Source organism: Culex pipiens, chromosome 2 (assembly GCF_016801865.2).
Source record: "Culex pipiens pallens isolate TS chromosome 2, TS_CPP_V2, whole genome shotgun sequence".
Classification (NCBI taxonomy): domain Eukaryota; kingdom Metazoa; phylum Arthropoda; class Insecta; order Diptera; family Culicidae; genus Culex; species Culex pipiens.
The window spans coordinates 209,739,832-209,756,785 of record NC_068938.1 but is presented as its reverse complement, the minus strand read 5'-3'; the positions used below and the strand labels follow the sequence as shown (position 1 = coordinate 209,756,785).

Here is a 16,954-nt window from a genome sequence, read left to right as displayed (position 1 = left end):
GTAACTTTTGAGTGAATTTTCTGATCAATTTGGTGTCTTCGGCAAAGTTGTAGGTATTGTTGAGGACTTTTGAGAAAAAAATAGGTACACGGAAAAAAAATTGCATATTTTTTTGTCAACTTATTTTTTACTAAAACTCAATTTCCCAAAATATATATTTTTTGATTTTCGAGATTTTTTGATATGTTTTAGGGGACAAAAATCCGCCCTTTTTGAGCCATAGAGAAACATGGTCAAAAAATTTCTCGCCGAGTTATGAATTTTTGAAAAAAATAGTGATCTTTGGAAAAAATCGTAGTTTCATGCAAAAACAAGTTTGACATTAGTTTTTAATGCAAAATTGAATTTGCAATCGAAAACTACTTCACAGATTTTTTGATAAAGAGCTCCGTTTTCAAGATATAGCCACCGAATGTTTGATTTTAGCGAAATATTTGCAGTTTTTCGATTTTTAAAAATAGTGACCATGAGTGACCATTCCTAAAAATATTTTTTTGAAAAGTTCAGAAAATTTTCTATAAAATTGTCTAAGAGACATTGAAGATTGGACCTCGGGTTGCTGAGATAGAGCCGCTTTAAGAAAAAGAAACACGAAAATTGAAGTTTTATTAATCTCACCAAAATAACCCACTATTTTCTAATGACCATATCTCAGCAAATAATGGTCCGATTTTCAATTTTAATACATGAAAAATTCGTGAAATTTTCCGATCTTTTCGAAAAAAAATATTTCATCAAGACTAGCATTTTAAAAAGACGTAATATTTAATGTTTGGCCCTTCTAAAATGTTAGCATTGATTTAAAAATTTTCAAAATATTTTTTTCGAAGAGATCGGAAAATTTCACGAATTTTTCATGTATTAAAAGTGGGTTATTTTGGTGAGATTAAGAAAACATCAATTTTCGTGTTTCTTTTTCTTAAAGCGGCTCTATCTCAGCAACCCGAGGTCCAATCTTCAATATCTCTTAGACAATTTTATAGCTAATTTTCTGAACTTCTCAAAAACAATGTTTTTAGAAATGGTCACTCATGGTCACTATTTTTAAAATTCGAAAAACTGCAAATATTGCGCTAAAATCAAACTTCCGGTGGCTATATCTTGAAAATGGAGCCCTTTATCAAAAAATCTGTACATTACTTTCCGATTGCAAATTCTATTTAGCATTAAAAAATAATGTCAAACTTGTTTTTGCATGAAACTTTTATTTTTTCCAAAAATCACAGTTTTTTTTCAAAAATTCATAGCTCGGTGGCAGATTTTTTGACCATGTTTCTTTATGGCTCAAAAGTTGCGGATTTTTGTTCCCTAAAACATATCCAAAAATCTCGAAAATCAAAAAATACGTATTTTGGAAATTGAGTTTTAGTGAAAAATAAGTTGACAAAAAAATCTGCAAATTTTTTTTCCGTGTACCTATTTTCTCAAATGTCCTCAACAATACCTAAAACTTTGCCGAAGACACCAAATTGATCAGAAAATTCACTCAAAAGTTACAGCTGTTTGAATATTTACATACCATTTTTGTATGGACAGCAGCCAAAATTGTATGGAGACTTGTATGGGTAAACCAATGATGCAAAATAGCTTATTTGGTCATAGGTAAGGCCCCCACAAAGTTTAAGTCAAATCAAAAAATACAAAAAATAAAAATGGTCGAAATCGGCCAATTTCGTAGAGAGTTGCTCCACTGTCAAATTTTTTCATGTTTTTACAGTCACTTTTAAATTTTTTGCTTGTTTTTCACATTTTCTGGTATAGAATGGCACCATTATCATTAAAATTGTAAAAAAATGTGTTGAGGCAGACTATGCCACAGCACAACAAAAACTGCTGCATACTTCTTTTTACTTTAAAAAATAAAAAAAATATAGGAAAAAAAGTTGACCCCTAAAATTTTTTTTAAAAACATTGGCTAAGTCACATAAAACAAGTAAAACTTCCAACCCTAAAATTTTCTAAAAATTTAAGATTTTTTTTTCTTTCCAATGCTTTTTAAAGATCCAAATTTGGTTGAAAAATGGATTTTTGATGATTTTTTAGATCTAAGTCCGTCTAAAGGCGGGGTTTGGTTGTAAAGGGTTAAGTTGACAATCAATTTAAATGCACTTTTTATTTATATTTTTGTATTCCAGTTCCCCGCGATGCGGGCCCTGTCCATCTCATCGGCCGAGGCGTTCATCCTGGTGTACGACATCACCGACAGTGGAACCTTCGAGGAGGTCAAAGCGATCCGGGAACAGATCCACGAGATCAAATCCACCACCGCCGTTCCAATCGTGATCGTCGGCAACAAAACCGATCTCGCGGACGACGACGACGACATTCGACAGGTAAGAGCCTTATTAAACGAAAATATTGCTAATTTCATGCATATTTAGGTGCGGGGCGGTGGGTATTTCTTCTTTGTTCAATAGAAGGGAGAATTAAACAAAAAGAAAATCGCTTTTCCCGAGGCCATCAAATTTCAATCAAGGAAATCGAACTCAGGGAAAAAAAGAATTCGACGAAAAACTCCATCACTTCCACCTTTAGCGATGCGAAACGAATTAATCTTGATCCCGTGGGGGTCACCGTGGACACCCCAACCTCTCAAACCATGGTGGACGGAAGTGCCTCGGAAAGCTGCTGTCATTCACTTTTCACTTTTCTTTCAATTTTGCTCCCCTCACCAAGCTTCCACCACCGCCGGAGAGAGCAAGTGCCGTACGATGGCGTGTTTGGCCAGGGATGATGGGAGCACTTTTTCTTTGCTTCTGTGTTTCCCAGGTTCTCGGGGGTGGTGGGAGCTTCAAATTCCCACGATTGTCGATTTCACGAACAAAAGTTACGATTATTTCCTTTTTTTTTGCTGGATTTGTTAGGGTGGATTCTTCTTTTTCGGCATTTTTGCAAAATGTACAATAAAACTAAAATATTAAAAAACGATTGAAACAATGAAACCTCATAGAATTCAGGTAATTGAATTCAATACTAACATAAAAAGCATTCCACTTGAAGTTACCACCCTAATTGCCTCCCGCTGTTCTCGGCTGGGTTTACATTCATTGCGATGTAAATTTCCACTGGTGGGTCTCCCGCGTCGACGGATTGCCGCAGCAGCAGCAGCTGGTGATGGATTGGTGGCCATTATACCTGTAATGGAAACCACATCGACCAAGTCTCGTTGCGCCCAGCGTACTGACAAGGGAGTTGGGGTTGGAGGAAAAACGATTGAATTCCTTTTCCGAGGATGTCGACACCGCCATCTATCGTGGCTTAAGAACAGGCGAAGAAAAATGGGGTTTGCCTTGCCGGATGAAGGTTGGATGAAAAAAGCGGATCGGGGCAACATTATCTAAAATGATTGTGGAAGGGAGGAAGTGATCTTTGGGATAATGTACGATGTTGAGCAGGTTTTACTGCTGTAATGAGAGTTTTACTCGAGAGCGATTAAACCCGTAGGAAATTTTATTAGAAAAGGATTAAATGAAAAATATATTACAAGAATAATTGAAATTTTGAACGTTTTCATATTCTTTCAACATCCTTTTTATTTTTTCATGGTCTTGATATTATAATTCAATAAAAGTTAAAAATTACAGCAGTGGTTTCAACTTTCCAATGAAAAAAGTCGTAAAAAGTATGACACACAAGTACAGATGTTTTACAATAAAAATCATAGTTTTGTTGAAACAACATTCTTTTGCAAGAAAAAAACGTATTGCTATACTGTATTAAATTTCCCAAAAAAATGAAAATATAAAAGGAAAATGTATTTTAAATTGCTTTGCATTGTACGGTTTTCCGATGAAATTTCTGAAACGTTTAAATTTCTGAAACGTTTAAATTCTTTGAACAAAATTGTAGAAAATAGCATTACATCTAAAGCTTTACTGATACATTGACATATTTTTTATAAGGAAAATATAGGTCATTCCAGGTCAACGGGGTACACTTTTGGACTCGACCTTCGCCGATTTGGTCCAAACTTGGAGGTAACATTCATCTATCGACAGGTAACAGAAATCCAAAGTTTAGTGCTGATTGGACCATCCCTCTTTTTTTGGCACCACCCTCTTTTTTGACCATTTTCTAAAAAACTTTTTTTTTATTTCATCACACCCAGAACTGGGCATCGGCATACGAGAGGATAAAGAGCACGATTCGGTAGTAAAATGGTACTGTGAACGGACTGAGAGGATAAATCCCGAAATTACCGAGAGCCACTCATAGGATGAACTGTTCCAATGAACGAATGAACACGAGAGGGGACTATACTCTCGCAATATAGCAATTTCCTCACGTTTCTTTTCGTGAGGACTATCCCCTCGTTCTTTAAATTTGGGTGCATAACTTTGCAACTAATTGAGCAAAAGATTTTCTACAAGTTGCATTTTATAGAAAATTGTCCAAGGAATTCGATAAAAATAAAATTTTAACCTTAAATGCCCCCTTATATTATATTTTAACGTTTTAAGTATTAAAATTCAGTTTTGACCAATTCCTTACATTTTTATTTTTTTTATTTTATCATCATCAAATTTCCCGGACAATTTTACATAAAAATCAATGTAAACCTCAAACTAAAATGAACTATTGGCGAGATACAGCGATTTTGCAGCAAAAAAAAAGTTTGATTTTGCTCAGCACTCAGTCCTATTAATTTAAATCCAAAATAAGTTTCTCACATATAAAAACCAAACTATGCGGGATTCATCCCTTTTGCCTTCCTCACCTCACAGAGGCAAGGCTATAAAATCACTCGAAAATTGAACTTCTTAAAAATACTGTCTAGATATACCTTCACGTATACATATCGACTCAGAATCAAATTCTGAACAAATGTCTGTGGGGATGTGTGTAGACATGAATTTTTTCCACACGATTTTCTCAGATCTGGCTGTACCAATTTAGGCCGGGTCAGCCTTATTCGATTCGTTTTGGGGTCTCATAAGACCCTATTAAAATTTATTTTGTTTAGTAAAGTATTTTAAAAGTTATGCTAAGAAAAAGATTTTTGTATCTACAAAAAAAAGGTGATTTTTTGCATAACCTCAAAAGGCCGGGTATTTTTGTTTATTGCATGTTTTCTGGAAAAGTCTGTATCAGGTATATATTTTTTCATAAACTTATTTTTATTATTCCTTAGTAAATGTGAGGAAGGCACCAATCACCTAATGGTGGATTAAGAAACTTTTTTGTTGAAAAGTACACCATGTACTTCCGAGAGCTGCGCAAAATCAAACTTTTTTCAGTAAAATCGGTGTATCTTGCCAATAGTTCATTTTAGTTTGAGGTTTGTTTCGTGTTCAATTTTCCGGGAAGATTTGAAAATTATCTGGGAATTCTTATAATTCTAATGGTATCTATTTTCAAGCAGAAGAGACATTTTTCTGAAAATGTTAATGACCCATATAAATTTAAAAAGTTCCGGTCATGCATTGAAATCCCATCAATTTCCACTCTTCACCCTCTAATTATTATCCTTGTCAATAAATATAGTTAACACATTCATGACCAAATGATGAAGTTGTTTTTAATTAGAAATGGAGCGTCCAATCGTTAAATCGTCAATCAATCGTCCCGTCATCAAAACATGTTCCATTTTCCGGGGAGTTTGGTAATTATCCTGAAATTCCCGTAATTAAAGTAAAAGCATAATGTAAATTGGCCCTTTGACAAATCTACTATTGATTTTATTATTCCTAAAATAATAGATTACATTTATGATTTTTATTTATGAACCAAAGTATTAACATACTTTGATTCCGATTATATGAAACAAATATTATATTGACAAATCTATCATATTGAAAAAATGTTGGTAACACTATATGTGATTGAAAAGAGTAAATTTTGTTAAAATTTTCATCAAACATTTTTTTAAATGAGTAACGTTGGAATTTATAAAAGAAGAAAACTGTGAATATAGTTAAAATAAAGGTATATTATAATTTAAAAAATATTGCGTACGATTTTCAAATACCTGGGACTCAAACTGATTTTGCACTAAGAACCTTCCATCCTTACGATTCTGAATATCCAATTCAGGCAGAGTAAAATTTATTGAAAATTGGAGGATTATTTTTTTAAAAATCCTTGGGCAACGATGTATCATTAAACTTGCACATTATTTAAAAACAAAGTTGAGTACTTTCACTAAGTTTGTGTAATTCATTTTGAAATATATTTAAAAATTAATTAAAAAAAAAGTTATTGAAATACAAGTGCATTCAACTATATACCTTTCAAATTTTCATTATATTTGTGAGATCACGATTGTATTCAGCCAAAAATATTGTATTGATTTCAATGATTGTTGAGTAGGGTGCCCAGAATATGGCACTTTTTTCAAAACCTCGCTCCACAAGCTGAATATTGTGCCTTGACCTATTTTAGGACTCTGTGCCAAATATGAGCAAAATCGGTAATCATTTACCCATTGATACTCGGAGGTGAAGTTTGTATGGGAAAAATCGAAAAAAAAATGTATGGAAAACCCAAGCTTCTTACAGTTTGGTCTGGACGGTGCGCTATCACCATCCAAATATTCCCAAAAGTGAGATTCTTATTGAAAATTTAATGCTCTACAACTTTGTAGAACATGCCAAAGCTGTGAAACTCGATTCTGGAAAGTTATTAGCGATATAATTCTTGTATGAAAAACATTTTTTTCACAAACTTTAGGCTCGGGTATCAATGGGTTAATCTCATCCAATTTCGCTCAAAATTTACACAGATGCTTAAAATAACCCAATAAACCGTTTTCCGCTTGTGGAGCAGGGGGTCATTTTGTCTGGGCACCCTTTTGTTGAGGCACGAATGATGATTTTCTGATTTTAATAAAACTGAAACAATCGTTTGAAAGCTTTTTGTACAAGAATATTAGAAATTTTGACGAAAATGTTTTAAAAATTCCTGAAATATAAAAAAACACTTAAACGGATAGATCATTTTTAAGTTTTATAGATCGATTTTTTAAAAAATTTCTCATTTGGCCCACAAGCTCATGTGAGCTTCAAATTTAGCCCGCCATTCAAAAACTTTGAGCACCCTGCTTTACTTTGTTATTCAAGAGCTGAAATTAGTAAAACTTGTTCTTGAAGTGTTACTAATCATGTAAAACAGAATTTCTTGTTACTTCATTTTTACAATTTATTTCAATTTTTTTTTTTTGGTTATAGCTCATTAAGGAACGCTTCCTGATGTTATTTCTTTTAAACAGTGGCTTGAATTTTAGTCATCTTAAACTTTATGGCGCTCAACATAAAAGCTCCAGCATGAAACATTTCACAACATAAAGCTTCCATCTGTGCACAACATTATCATGAAATATTTCAACGCTTTCATCCTTTTCCTTTCCAACCTTTCTCCTGTAGGTTTCCCGCGGCACAACGGAATCGATGATAACCGTCGACTGGGAGAACGGCTTCGTCGAGGCTTCGGCCAAGCTGAATCGAAACGTTTCACAGGTAAAACGTCCCCATTTCAAATTGCATGTTGACCACCTGTTGCTCAAATGTTTCCTTGATCGCAGATCTTCAAAGAACTCCTCGCGCAGGCCAAAATCACCTACAACCTGAGTCCGGCGCTGCGCCGACGGCGACGTCAGTCGCTTCCCCAGCAGGCCAGCGGAACCAGCACGGGGCCGTCGACCCCGCAGCAGACCGCCCCGCCGGTGGCACCGGTTCACGTTCCGTCCGCGGCCCAGCTCGCGCACCTGCAGCAGATCCAGGACAAGAGCCTCGGCGGCAAACGAAACTCGTGCATTTTGTCTTAATAGAGTGGTTTCTTAGACAGAGAAAAACTAAGCCACTTGGTTCAAAATCGTGCGCTGTAATTCCATGCAGGCATGTTCAGGACGAGTTTGAACCAAATGGACAATTTCCCCCCAGAAAGGAAAACCTTAATGTTACAAATTATTCCGATGTTCCAATAATAATGGCAAAATAATAAAACATGTGCAACCGAAGCGGGAATTCCGAGCTAGCGTTTAAAAGTAACAAAATAGTAAAGCATATAAATTTGCAACGTGTTTTCTGTCATCGTAAGCCGTTTAATACCAAAACTAAAAACCAACAGCAACAACAAAAAAAAAACTTGATTCGATGTTTGTGGCGTAACTTTGTTGAAATTGCAATCATTATTAGGGTCGAACGAAATAGTGGACGCACCAGCGCAGTATGTAGCTAAGAAGAAGAAGAAGTTTGTAAAGTAGCAATGTGGAGTATTACGGGTAATCCAAAAACAGCAAACAAAAACACACACTGGAGATGTATTCCAAGAAACAAAACAGAAATAGAAACCAAAAACTATAAAAAGATGGACCCAGATCGATGGAAAACTTAATCTACTTGTTGAAAGGTGTTTAGGATCATTATGTTTTCATCATAAATCTATTGCAATAAACTGCTTAATTTTGGATAACTTTTTTCTTTTTTGAAACATAACTGAATGTTACCAAACAAATGAATACCGTAAAATTCCGAATGTTTGATAACTCCAACTAAAAAAAGAATATTTATGAGAACTTGTGAGCGAGGCAAAGAAAAAGAGCGATAGAATAAGTAAAAGAGAGAGAATAGAGAACGGTAGAAAAAATACACAATGTTAAAATGATAACTAGAGCGTCCAATTTCCCGGGGTTACAAAATTCCCGGGAAACGGGAAATTTTCAACAAATTTCCCGGGAAATCCCGGGAATTCCCGGGAAATTTGGAATTTAACGAAAATTATTCTAATCCTGTTTCTGATTAATCTTTTGCAAAGAAATTGTATAGAACAGCAACTTTAATGGTCAAAATGAGTGTGAGGATCAATTAATGGCTTGACTGCTTGTTAAAAATCATGCAACTTTGAGAAAATATTTAAACTTTCTAATTATTAAATCTTTCAAATCGTTCCAAATGATAGAAAATATTATTAGTATTTTTGTTGAGAAGGATTTATTTAAATCAAAGTGTTTGGATAGTGAAAATTTATGCTCCGCAACCATAAAATTGCTTTTAAATTTGTCTCTTGTTATAATTAAAAAACCAAAAAATTCAAGTTGTGAATAAATAAATAATCTTTAAAAATCTAATTCCTATCGCTTTTTAACTTGAAACACTATTTCATGAAATCACAACTCAAAGTTTTCAAATATTTGGAGCGAGTTTTTGAAATAAAGTTCCATTCTTTGAGTAAATTTCATATGATATGAAGTTGTTTTTAAAGGTTTTTCATGGTTTTATGATATGATTTTAGTTATATGGTATTCAGTCTAATAAATTAATTAGATTAAAATAATTTTGAGTATTTAAAAGTGGTTGAAATTCAACGATATTTTTTCATATATAACCCTCTTACGCCCTTGGTAGCTCACGTGCTTCATAAATTTATAACTTCAATCTGCAATTTCTCGAATACTTAGAAACGAATTCTTCTCACACATTTTTTTTTAAATTTTATTATGTCAGTTCAATTTCCATTCAACATGTTCAAGGTAAAAAAAAGTCAAGCAAATCTCAATGTTGATCTTGGTCAGAAGATGTAAATATCTTATTTTCAAAAGATATTACAAAAAAAAAATTAAAAAAGGTTGTCAAAAATAAAATAGTTTATTTTCATTCCATAACAGCGTAAGTTTTGTGGTCCAAAATAAAAGCAAACAATATTCCTAGTGATGAATGCTTCAGAAATAAATATTATCTGAATTAAACCTTGACATGAAATTTACAGACAAGCTGATTAGTTCAATATGAACAGTAGATGGAAATAAATAAAATCAAATCAGGTTCTCCAATTATTATTTTTTGTTTAATTTCAAAACATTGGTGCCAAAAAGGTAGGAAAATGTAAACTTCTGCTTGTATTTCGGGAATTCCCGGGAAATTTACAAATTTCCCGGGAAACGGGAAATATTTTTTTCCGGGAAATCCCGGGAATTCCCGGGAAATTTTTTCCCGGGACGGGAAATTGGACGCTCTAATGATAACATAATGTCCATATTTGAAAACGTGGGTTTTATAGAAAACCAAGATGTTTGGGTATCAAAAGGTCGCCCTTTCCGATCCGGCACATGGAAAAACTTGTAAAATGTAGACCGTTTCGGATGCCGGCAAATTTTCGACAACGTAATTTCGCGTTGGTACGAAATTCCAACTAAAAATCATGTTTTTCGATGCAAAAACCCAAAAACTATGTTATTTCCACTCCAAAATGTTTATTTAGATTAAGGCTACCAACTCTTGCTGAGCAAAAATCCGTATACTTTACCGACATGACACCATGGTATTACAAAAAATGTCAATGAATTATTTAGATAAATTTGGAAATTAGAAATATTTTTGTTAAACGTTTAAAAGTTTACAAAATATCAAGTTTGCTTATACGAATAATATCGTTATCAGTGTTTGCACGAAAACATTTCTAGAGCTTTTATTGGAAAGGTCCTATAAATACAAGCACAACACAAGGTTTTCACAAGCTTTAGAAAGCCTTTTGATCTTTTATTTAATGAATATGTTTTGTAAGGAATTTGAAAAGAACAATTATTGACAATCAAGTTTGAACTGAGGAAAACTCGAAAATTATGCAAGTTATCCCTTTAAAATCAAACTGACAGTTAAATAAAAATGTCTAATTAGCAAAAGCTTTGACCCAATCAAAAAAGCAATGAATTTTTTAAAAAGTTGTTGGAATTCCGTACAAATCCGTACTATGCGAAAAATTCCGTACATAAAATCCGGCATGTTCAAAATCCGCGGAGAGGGTCGAAAATCCGTACGGTAAGGAAAAAATCCGTACAGTTGGTAGCCTTAATTTAGATCAATTAAAAAATTGAAAGATTAAATTTAGATAAGTTTTGCCTTCCTCACCTCAATGAGGAAAGACTATGCAATCACTCAAAAAATTAACTTCTTTATTCGACGTCGTAGATCCACCTTCACGTTTACCTATCGACTCAGAATCAAATTCTGAACAAATGTCTGTGCGTGTGTCTGGATGTGAGTCCGTGTACCGAAAAATATGCACACGATTATCTCCGGACTGGCTGAACCGATTTGGACCGTTTTAGTCACATTCGATCCGTCTTAGGATCCCACATGACCCTAGTTAATATTATGAAGTTTGGAAAAGTACTTCAAAAGTTATGCTAAAAAAACGATTTGGATGGAAATCGAAATATTGTAATAAAGGGTGGTTTTTGCACGAGAACCCGCCATGCTATACATTGTTAGAAAGGTATTTGAAAGACCTTTCCAACGCGTCCAAAAGATTGAAGATCTGACAACCCCATCAATAGTTATGAGCACTTAAGTGTTATTTATACACTTTTTTGAGGCCGGATCTAAAATATTTTGATGAAAAAGTTGTCCGGATCTATCATGCGACCCATCGTTGGATAGTTAATCAAAAGACCTTTCCAACAAGCCCAAAAGATTGAAGATCTGACAAGCCTATCAAAAGTTATAAGTACTTTAGTGTTTTTAATACACTTTTTTTGAGGCCGGTTCTCAGATATTATGATAAAAATAAGTATTATTTATACAATTTTTTTAGGCTTTGTGGTATATTCACTTTATGAATGCGAGGAAGGCACCAACCACCTAAAGGTGGATTAAGTAACGTTTTTTAATAAAATTTTCAGAGTCATATGAACTTTTATACGAAATTAACTTTATATTCAACTAAATATTTTTTTAATCAGTCAAGGATACTTATTTGAAGTTAGGACTTTGAAGCAATGGTGATTTAAATAGAATTAAAAGCTTTTGTACATTCGACCTGATGTTTTTCGACCATTGGTCAAACTTTCTTCAGAAATATGTCATTTATATAGTTAATTTAAAGCTAAAATCTTAATTTTTGTATGCATATTTTACATTAATACTTTCAATTAATTTTTTTTATTTTTTTCAAATATATTGTCCGTTACTGTGAAGTTTAAAGTTCGCAACTGTGGACAAAGATAGAAATTATTTTTAAAGCTGGTCAACACCAACCGTTTTAGCGAAATGCAAATTAAGAAAATTGGATATTTTGTGGTTCGAAAGCTCCCAAAATGATAATTTGATGTCGCTTTAGAGGGGTCAAATAATCGGAATTTTACTGTTTAGAAAATATTGATTGCATCAAACTGTGCCAACCCTACCAACAAAATAATGTTTAACTGTTACAGCTAAAATTTTAACCACTAAAATGCGCACATTTCTCAAAAGTTTACTCACATCCCGTTTTTTCACGACTTGCTAAAAACATCAAAAAGTTTGTTCATAAAAAAACAAAAGTTGAATATACTGCGATGCAATAAAGAATAAATTAAATCTACACAAAACAAAATCTAAGCTAAACGAATGAATGTCTACAATGTCGGAACGAACAGTGAACGAAGGTATCGAGTTAAGCCATGAAGAAATAACACCACGTTAAGTTACATGTAAGGATGTAATTTGATAAACAACAACCTAATATCTAAATAATTACAAGTAATGCATACTGTAGTAAACATTAGTTGTTACATTATCTAATCAAAACTATTGAACGCGCTATAGCTGTTGAGAGGCAACACACTTCAAACCAAGTTACTTTGCAATGTTAATCACAAACAAAACAGATCAGATCAAAATGTGCTAAATTATTACCTTAAAACAAAACAAAAAAACTATTAGAATATTGAGTGGAGGACAAATATCAACCAATATTAGGTGCAATGCGAGAGGAAATTGATAGAGTCAGGAGTCCCGAGGAGGAAAATGTCTTTTTATATAAAAAGAAGCTACGTTCTGACCATAATCTAGGAGAGGTTAAAAGAAAACAGATAAACGAATCAGTGAAACTTAATGTAAATCTCGATGATGATGATTGGAATAATAAAAATAAACTGTGGACGGTTACATGTAGTTTTATTCAACACACCCATAATTTTTTTTTCTTGGCTGATTGGTCAAATTTGCGTTTATTCCCGTAAATTGATAAGCCACCACTACAATCGCAAAACCACGCGTTTAAAGGGACAACGCGACCACATGTTAACCCACACTCGCATGTGCTTGTATACATACGCACACGTGCCAAGTAATACACGCGATCAATATTGTTTACACGCGATCACCCCTGGCAACGCGCGTTGCTTGCTACGAAGGATACCGGCCAGGACGACCCCCGGTCGACGCACACTGCGTTCAGTTCAGGTTCAACTCGCGTACTGCCGGGGGGTGTGCGGTTGTTTAATAATTTCACGTTTTTAATCAAAAATCGGTTTAAACTGAAAATAACTTATGTTTATTGAAAATAATACAGAAGTATTACCAAAATTAACAATATATGCTAAAAGTAAGTGCAATATCATGTGTTTCGCCAAGTAAAAATCAGGTTATCGACCCGGTAATTACTCATAATCCACGATTACTCAAATTTTCGTGAGAAAAAATGTCGGTGTAAGCGTGTGTGTGTGTGTGGGTGTGCAGTGCCACATCGAGTGCATTTATCAAAAGTGGTTGTCTGTTTTGTTTACGGTGCGTTGTCAAGTGTCGCAAGGAAGGGAGGCGTGTGCTGACGTCATAACTTGGTTAGTTATGGCTGATTAAGTTGGGTTTGGGCCCGAAATGCCGTGAAAGTGTTGAACAAAGGATACCAATATTTAACTGAGTACGCCGGAATTTTTGGATTAAAGATGCAGAACTGTTGCAGCAATCAAAGGTTTGTGAGATAGATTATTGAGTATCGTGTCAACATTTCTTAGTGTAAATAAATTGATTTTAAAACACTCGTTTTTTTGTATGTATTGCTTTAAATGATTTTCATCAAATCATTTCATAAAACAACTTTGAATTCTTGGATCGATAAATGAAACATTAATTCACCTTAATTTTACCTTTACCGTTTAACTTCCTCTTTTCATTACATCACTCAAGAAATGAAATAAAATAAGATTTCTGAATTTAAACTTGATTAACATTCCAACGCCCAGGGCTCCAAAAAAGTTGGAACGGTAAATTCAACTCAATGGTTCTCGGGCATAACTCAACCAATCAATATAATTCTTCTTTTCAGTGATTTGTTAGGATGTCTAGATGATTCTAGAACTTTGCAGAATTTAATTTGATCAAATCTGTAATTTTTGCGATCAAAAACATCGTTCCAATTTTTTTTTCGCGTGTAAAAAAAAATCGTCAAAAATTCCGCGGTGGCTGTCGTTTTTAAAAAGGTGGAACGATGTTTTCGGTCGCAGAAATTACAAATTTGTTCAAATCAAGTTCTGCAAAATTTTAGGATCATCTAGACATTCTTACAAATCACTGGAAACAAGAATCAACCTGATTGGTTGAGTAATGCCCGAGAACCAGCGAGTTGAATTTACCGTTTCACCTTTTATGGGAGGCTTGGGCGTCCGTGTAAGTTGGACATGCGTTGGGCGTTCCAGTGTTAAAAAAAACTAATTGTATAAAAAGGATTTTTTTTAATGTTAAAAAATGCCTCATTTCAATAAATATGTTTATAAACTTTAAACGTACTCTTTTTGAATTTTCGAGAACAACAGATTTTTTCGACAGAAAAATGTCAACCTTCGTCAAAGAAATTGTCATTTTAGACATCATCATAGAGTGCCAAATAATTTACTGAGACTCTGCATTGATTTCTGCCGAGCGATAAATTGTTCTGATTTTGGCAGAATTCTGCCGAAGTTCAGCAAAAAAATCTGAGTGTGTAAATTTTTTTTCATTGATCCAAATTTTTATAAATTTCTCTATTAAAAACCAACTTTTAGAAGAAGTGCCCCCAATATCCAATACCAAAACCATTTTGTAGGCAACTTCTTTCTGAACATTTTTGCTTTTTTTAAATAAATAGTAGCTAAGATACAGTCATTTTTGTAAAATAAAAATGGCGATTTTTCATAGCATTTTTGTTTGGACAACCTACTCTCAAAACCTAAGCTCGCCTCTAGACGGGTTTCAGTCTAAAAAATCTCAAAAAACATTTTTGATTTTTTTTGGATCTTTTAAAGCATTGGATAGAAGCACTTTTAAAATTTCAGAACATTTTGTATTTTGAAATTTGTTTTGTTTAATGTGACTTCGACAATGTTAAAAAAAATATCATTTCTTCAGGAGTCAACTTTGGCTGTATTTTACTAAAAGTAATGTAAATATAATATGCATTTTACTTTAAGTAAAAAACTAACTTAATCCACCTATGTGGTTGGTGCCTCCCTCACTCTTTACAAACAGTGGGTGACATGATGGGACACACACATTTAAACACAAATTTCATCTATTTTTTTTAAATCCGGAATAAATAAGTATATAAATACATATTACTGAAGTGGTCATAACTTGAGACAGGGTTGCCAGCTCATCAATGTTTTGGACAAATTGGAAAGGTCTTTCAATTACCTAACCAACGATGGGTCGGTTGATGGATTCGGACATAGTTTACATACATTTAAGTGAGATCCGACTACAAAAAGATACATAAATATCACTTAAGTGGTCATAACTCGAGACAGGGTTGCCAGATCATCAATGTTTTGGACTCATTGAAAAGGTCTATCGATTACCTAATCAACAATGGGTCAGTTGATAGATCCGGACATAGTTTACATACATTTAAGTGAGATTTGCGAAACACGTTTTTATACATAACTTTTGAACTACTTATCGAAACTTCAAACAATTCAATAGCGACATATGGGACCCTAAACCGAGTCTAATGCAACCGGTTTGACCTAAATCGGTTCAGCCACTGCTGAGAAAACTGAGTAAGAATTTTGGTCACACACATACACACAGACATTAACAAATTTTGTTCAGTTTTCGGTTCTGAGTCGATACACGGATAGAAATCCTGTCCGAAAAATCGTAAACAAATTGTTTTAAAATCGATAACATCGATTGTTTTCAATTTCGTTTACAATGTTTTTAAAAATGAAAACATTCTCCTCGATTTCGAAAACTTTTGTGTTCGAAAACGAAATTTTTCCGTCACCCTTTTACGAAGCGTAACAACTGTCAAAACGCAGCCTAAAACAAAACGTCAACCAAAAGATGACAGTTTGTTTGTGCCGTTCGCGCAAAGTTTTTTTTCTGGTTTTGGTGGAAGAAAATCTTTGCTGCCCAAGTGTCCAGCTGTAAACACAGCCAACAAAGGCGTTCCGGGTTGAACATAAAAGTGCTTTCCGAAGTGGCGAAATCACCTGTCCGGGAAAAGTGTAAGGTCGATCCGCACCGCCAGCGTCGATTCTGGCAAAAGTGAGTGAAAGTGTAGTTGCCAACGGCCACCCTCGGAGACGGAGAGCAATGATGAATGCATCGCCGGAACCTCCTCATCCTCCTGCTCCACGACCGCCGAGAAAGAAGATGTCCAGCGGGAGTAAATCATCAACGAGCTTCCGTGCTTCCGTTGTCCTCAAGTCTTCTAACATAGGAGGGTAGGTTCTGGTGATACAATCGCTGCGCCTTGTCGAGGGTGTCCGTTGGCAACGATTCCGTCTTTCATTCCAGAACTGAACCTGTACTGGTCCCTTCGAGCGTTTCTTTCAGAACCGACGCTGGCGATGCGGATCAAGACTTCTCCCGGACAGGGGATTTCGCCAGTTCCGGAAGCACTTTTAAGCCAGGTACCGCAACGACTTTGTTGGTGGTGTTTGCAGCTGAACACATGGGCTGCCTCCTCCTCCTCCTCCTCCTCCTCCTCCTCCTCCTCCTCCTCCTCCTCCTCCTCCTCCTCCTCCTCCTCCTCCTCCTCCTCCTCCTCCTCCTCCTCCTCCTCCTCCTCCTCCTCCTCCTCCTCCTCCTCCTCCTCCTCCTCCTCCTCCTCCTCCTCCTCCTCCTCCTCCTCCTCCTCCTCCTCCTCCTCCTCCTCCTCCTCCTCCTCCTCCTCCTCCTCCTCCTCCTCCTCCTCCTCCTCCTCCTCCTCCTCCTCCTCCTCCTCCTCCTCCTCCTCCTCCTCCTCCTCATCCTCCTCCTCCTCCTCCTCCTCCTCCTCC

General features: G+C 35.0%; 2 protein-coding genes across 4 annotated transcripts in view; both read left to right on the top strand.

Annotated features, from left to right (window-relative positions):
* The window catches only part of LOC120432655 (GTP-binding protein Di-Ras2), a 187,821-nt gene extending 175,164 nt beyond the window's left edge, over positions 1–12,657 (top strand). For all 3 annotated transcript variants that reach the window (XM_039597899.2, XM_039597898.2, XM_052707927.1), the window contains exons 6-8: positions 2,136–2,333; positions 7,362–7,454; positions 7,520–12,657. In XM_039597899.2, coding sequence (XP_039453833.1) covers positions 2,136–2,333; positions 7,362–7,454; positions 7,520–7,762 — 534 coding nt within the window. In that variant the 3' untranslated portion in view covers positions 7,763–12,657. The remainder of the gene's footprint in view (positions 1–2,135; positions 2,334–7,361; positions 7,455–7,519) is intronic.
* A 450-nt stretch (positions 12,658–13,107) lies between these two features.
* The window catches only part of LOC120428807 (uncharacterized), a 113,933-nt gene continuing 110,086 nt past the window's right edge, over positions 13,108–16,954 (top strand). The window contains exon 1 of the mRNA XM_052707923.1: positions 13,108–13,665. The gene's annotated coding sequence lies outside the window, so the exon portion shown is untranslated. The remainder of the gene's footprint in view (positions 13,666–16,954) is intronic.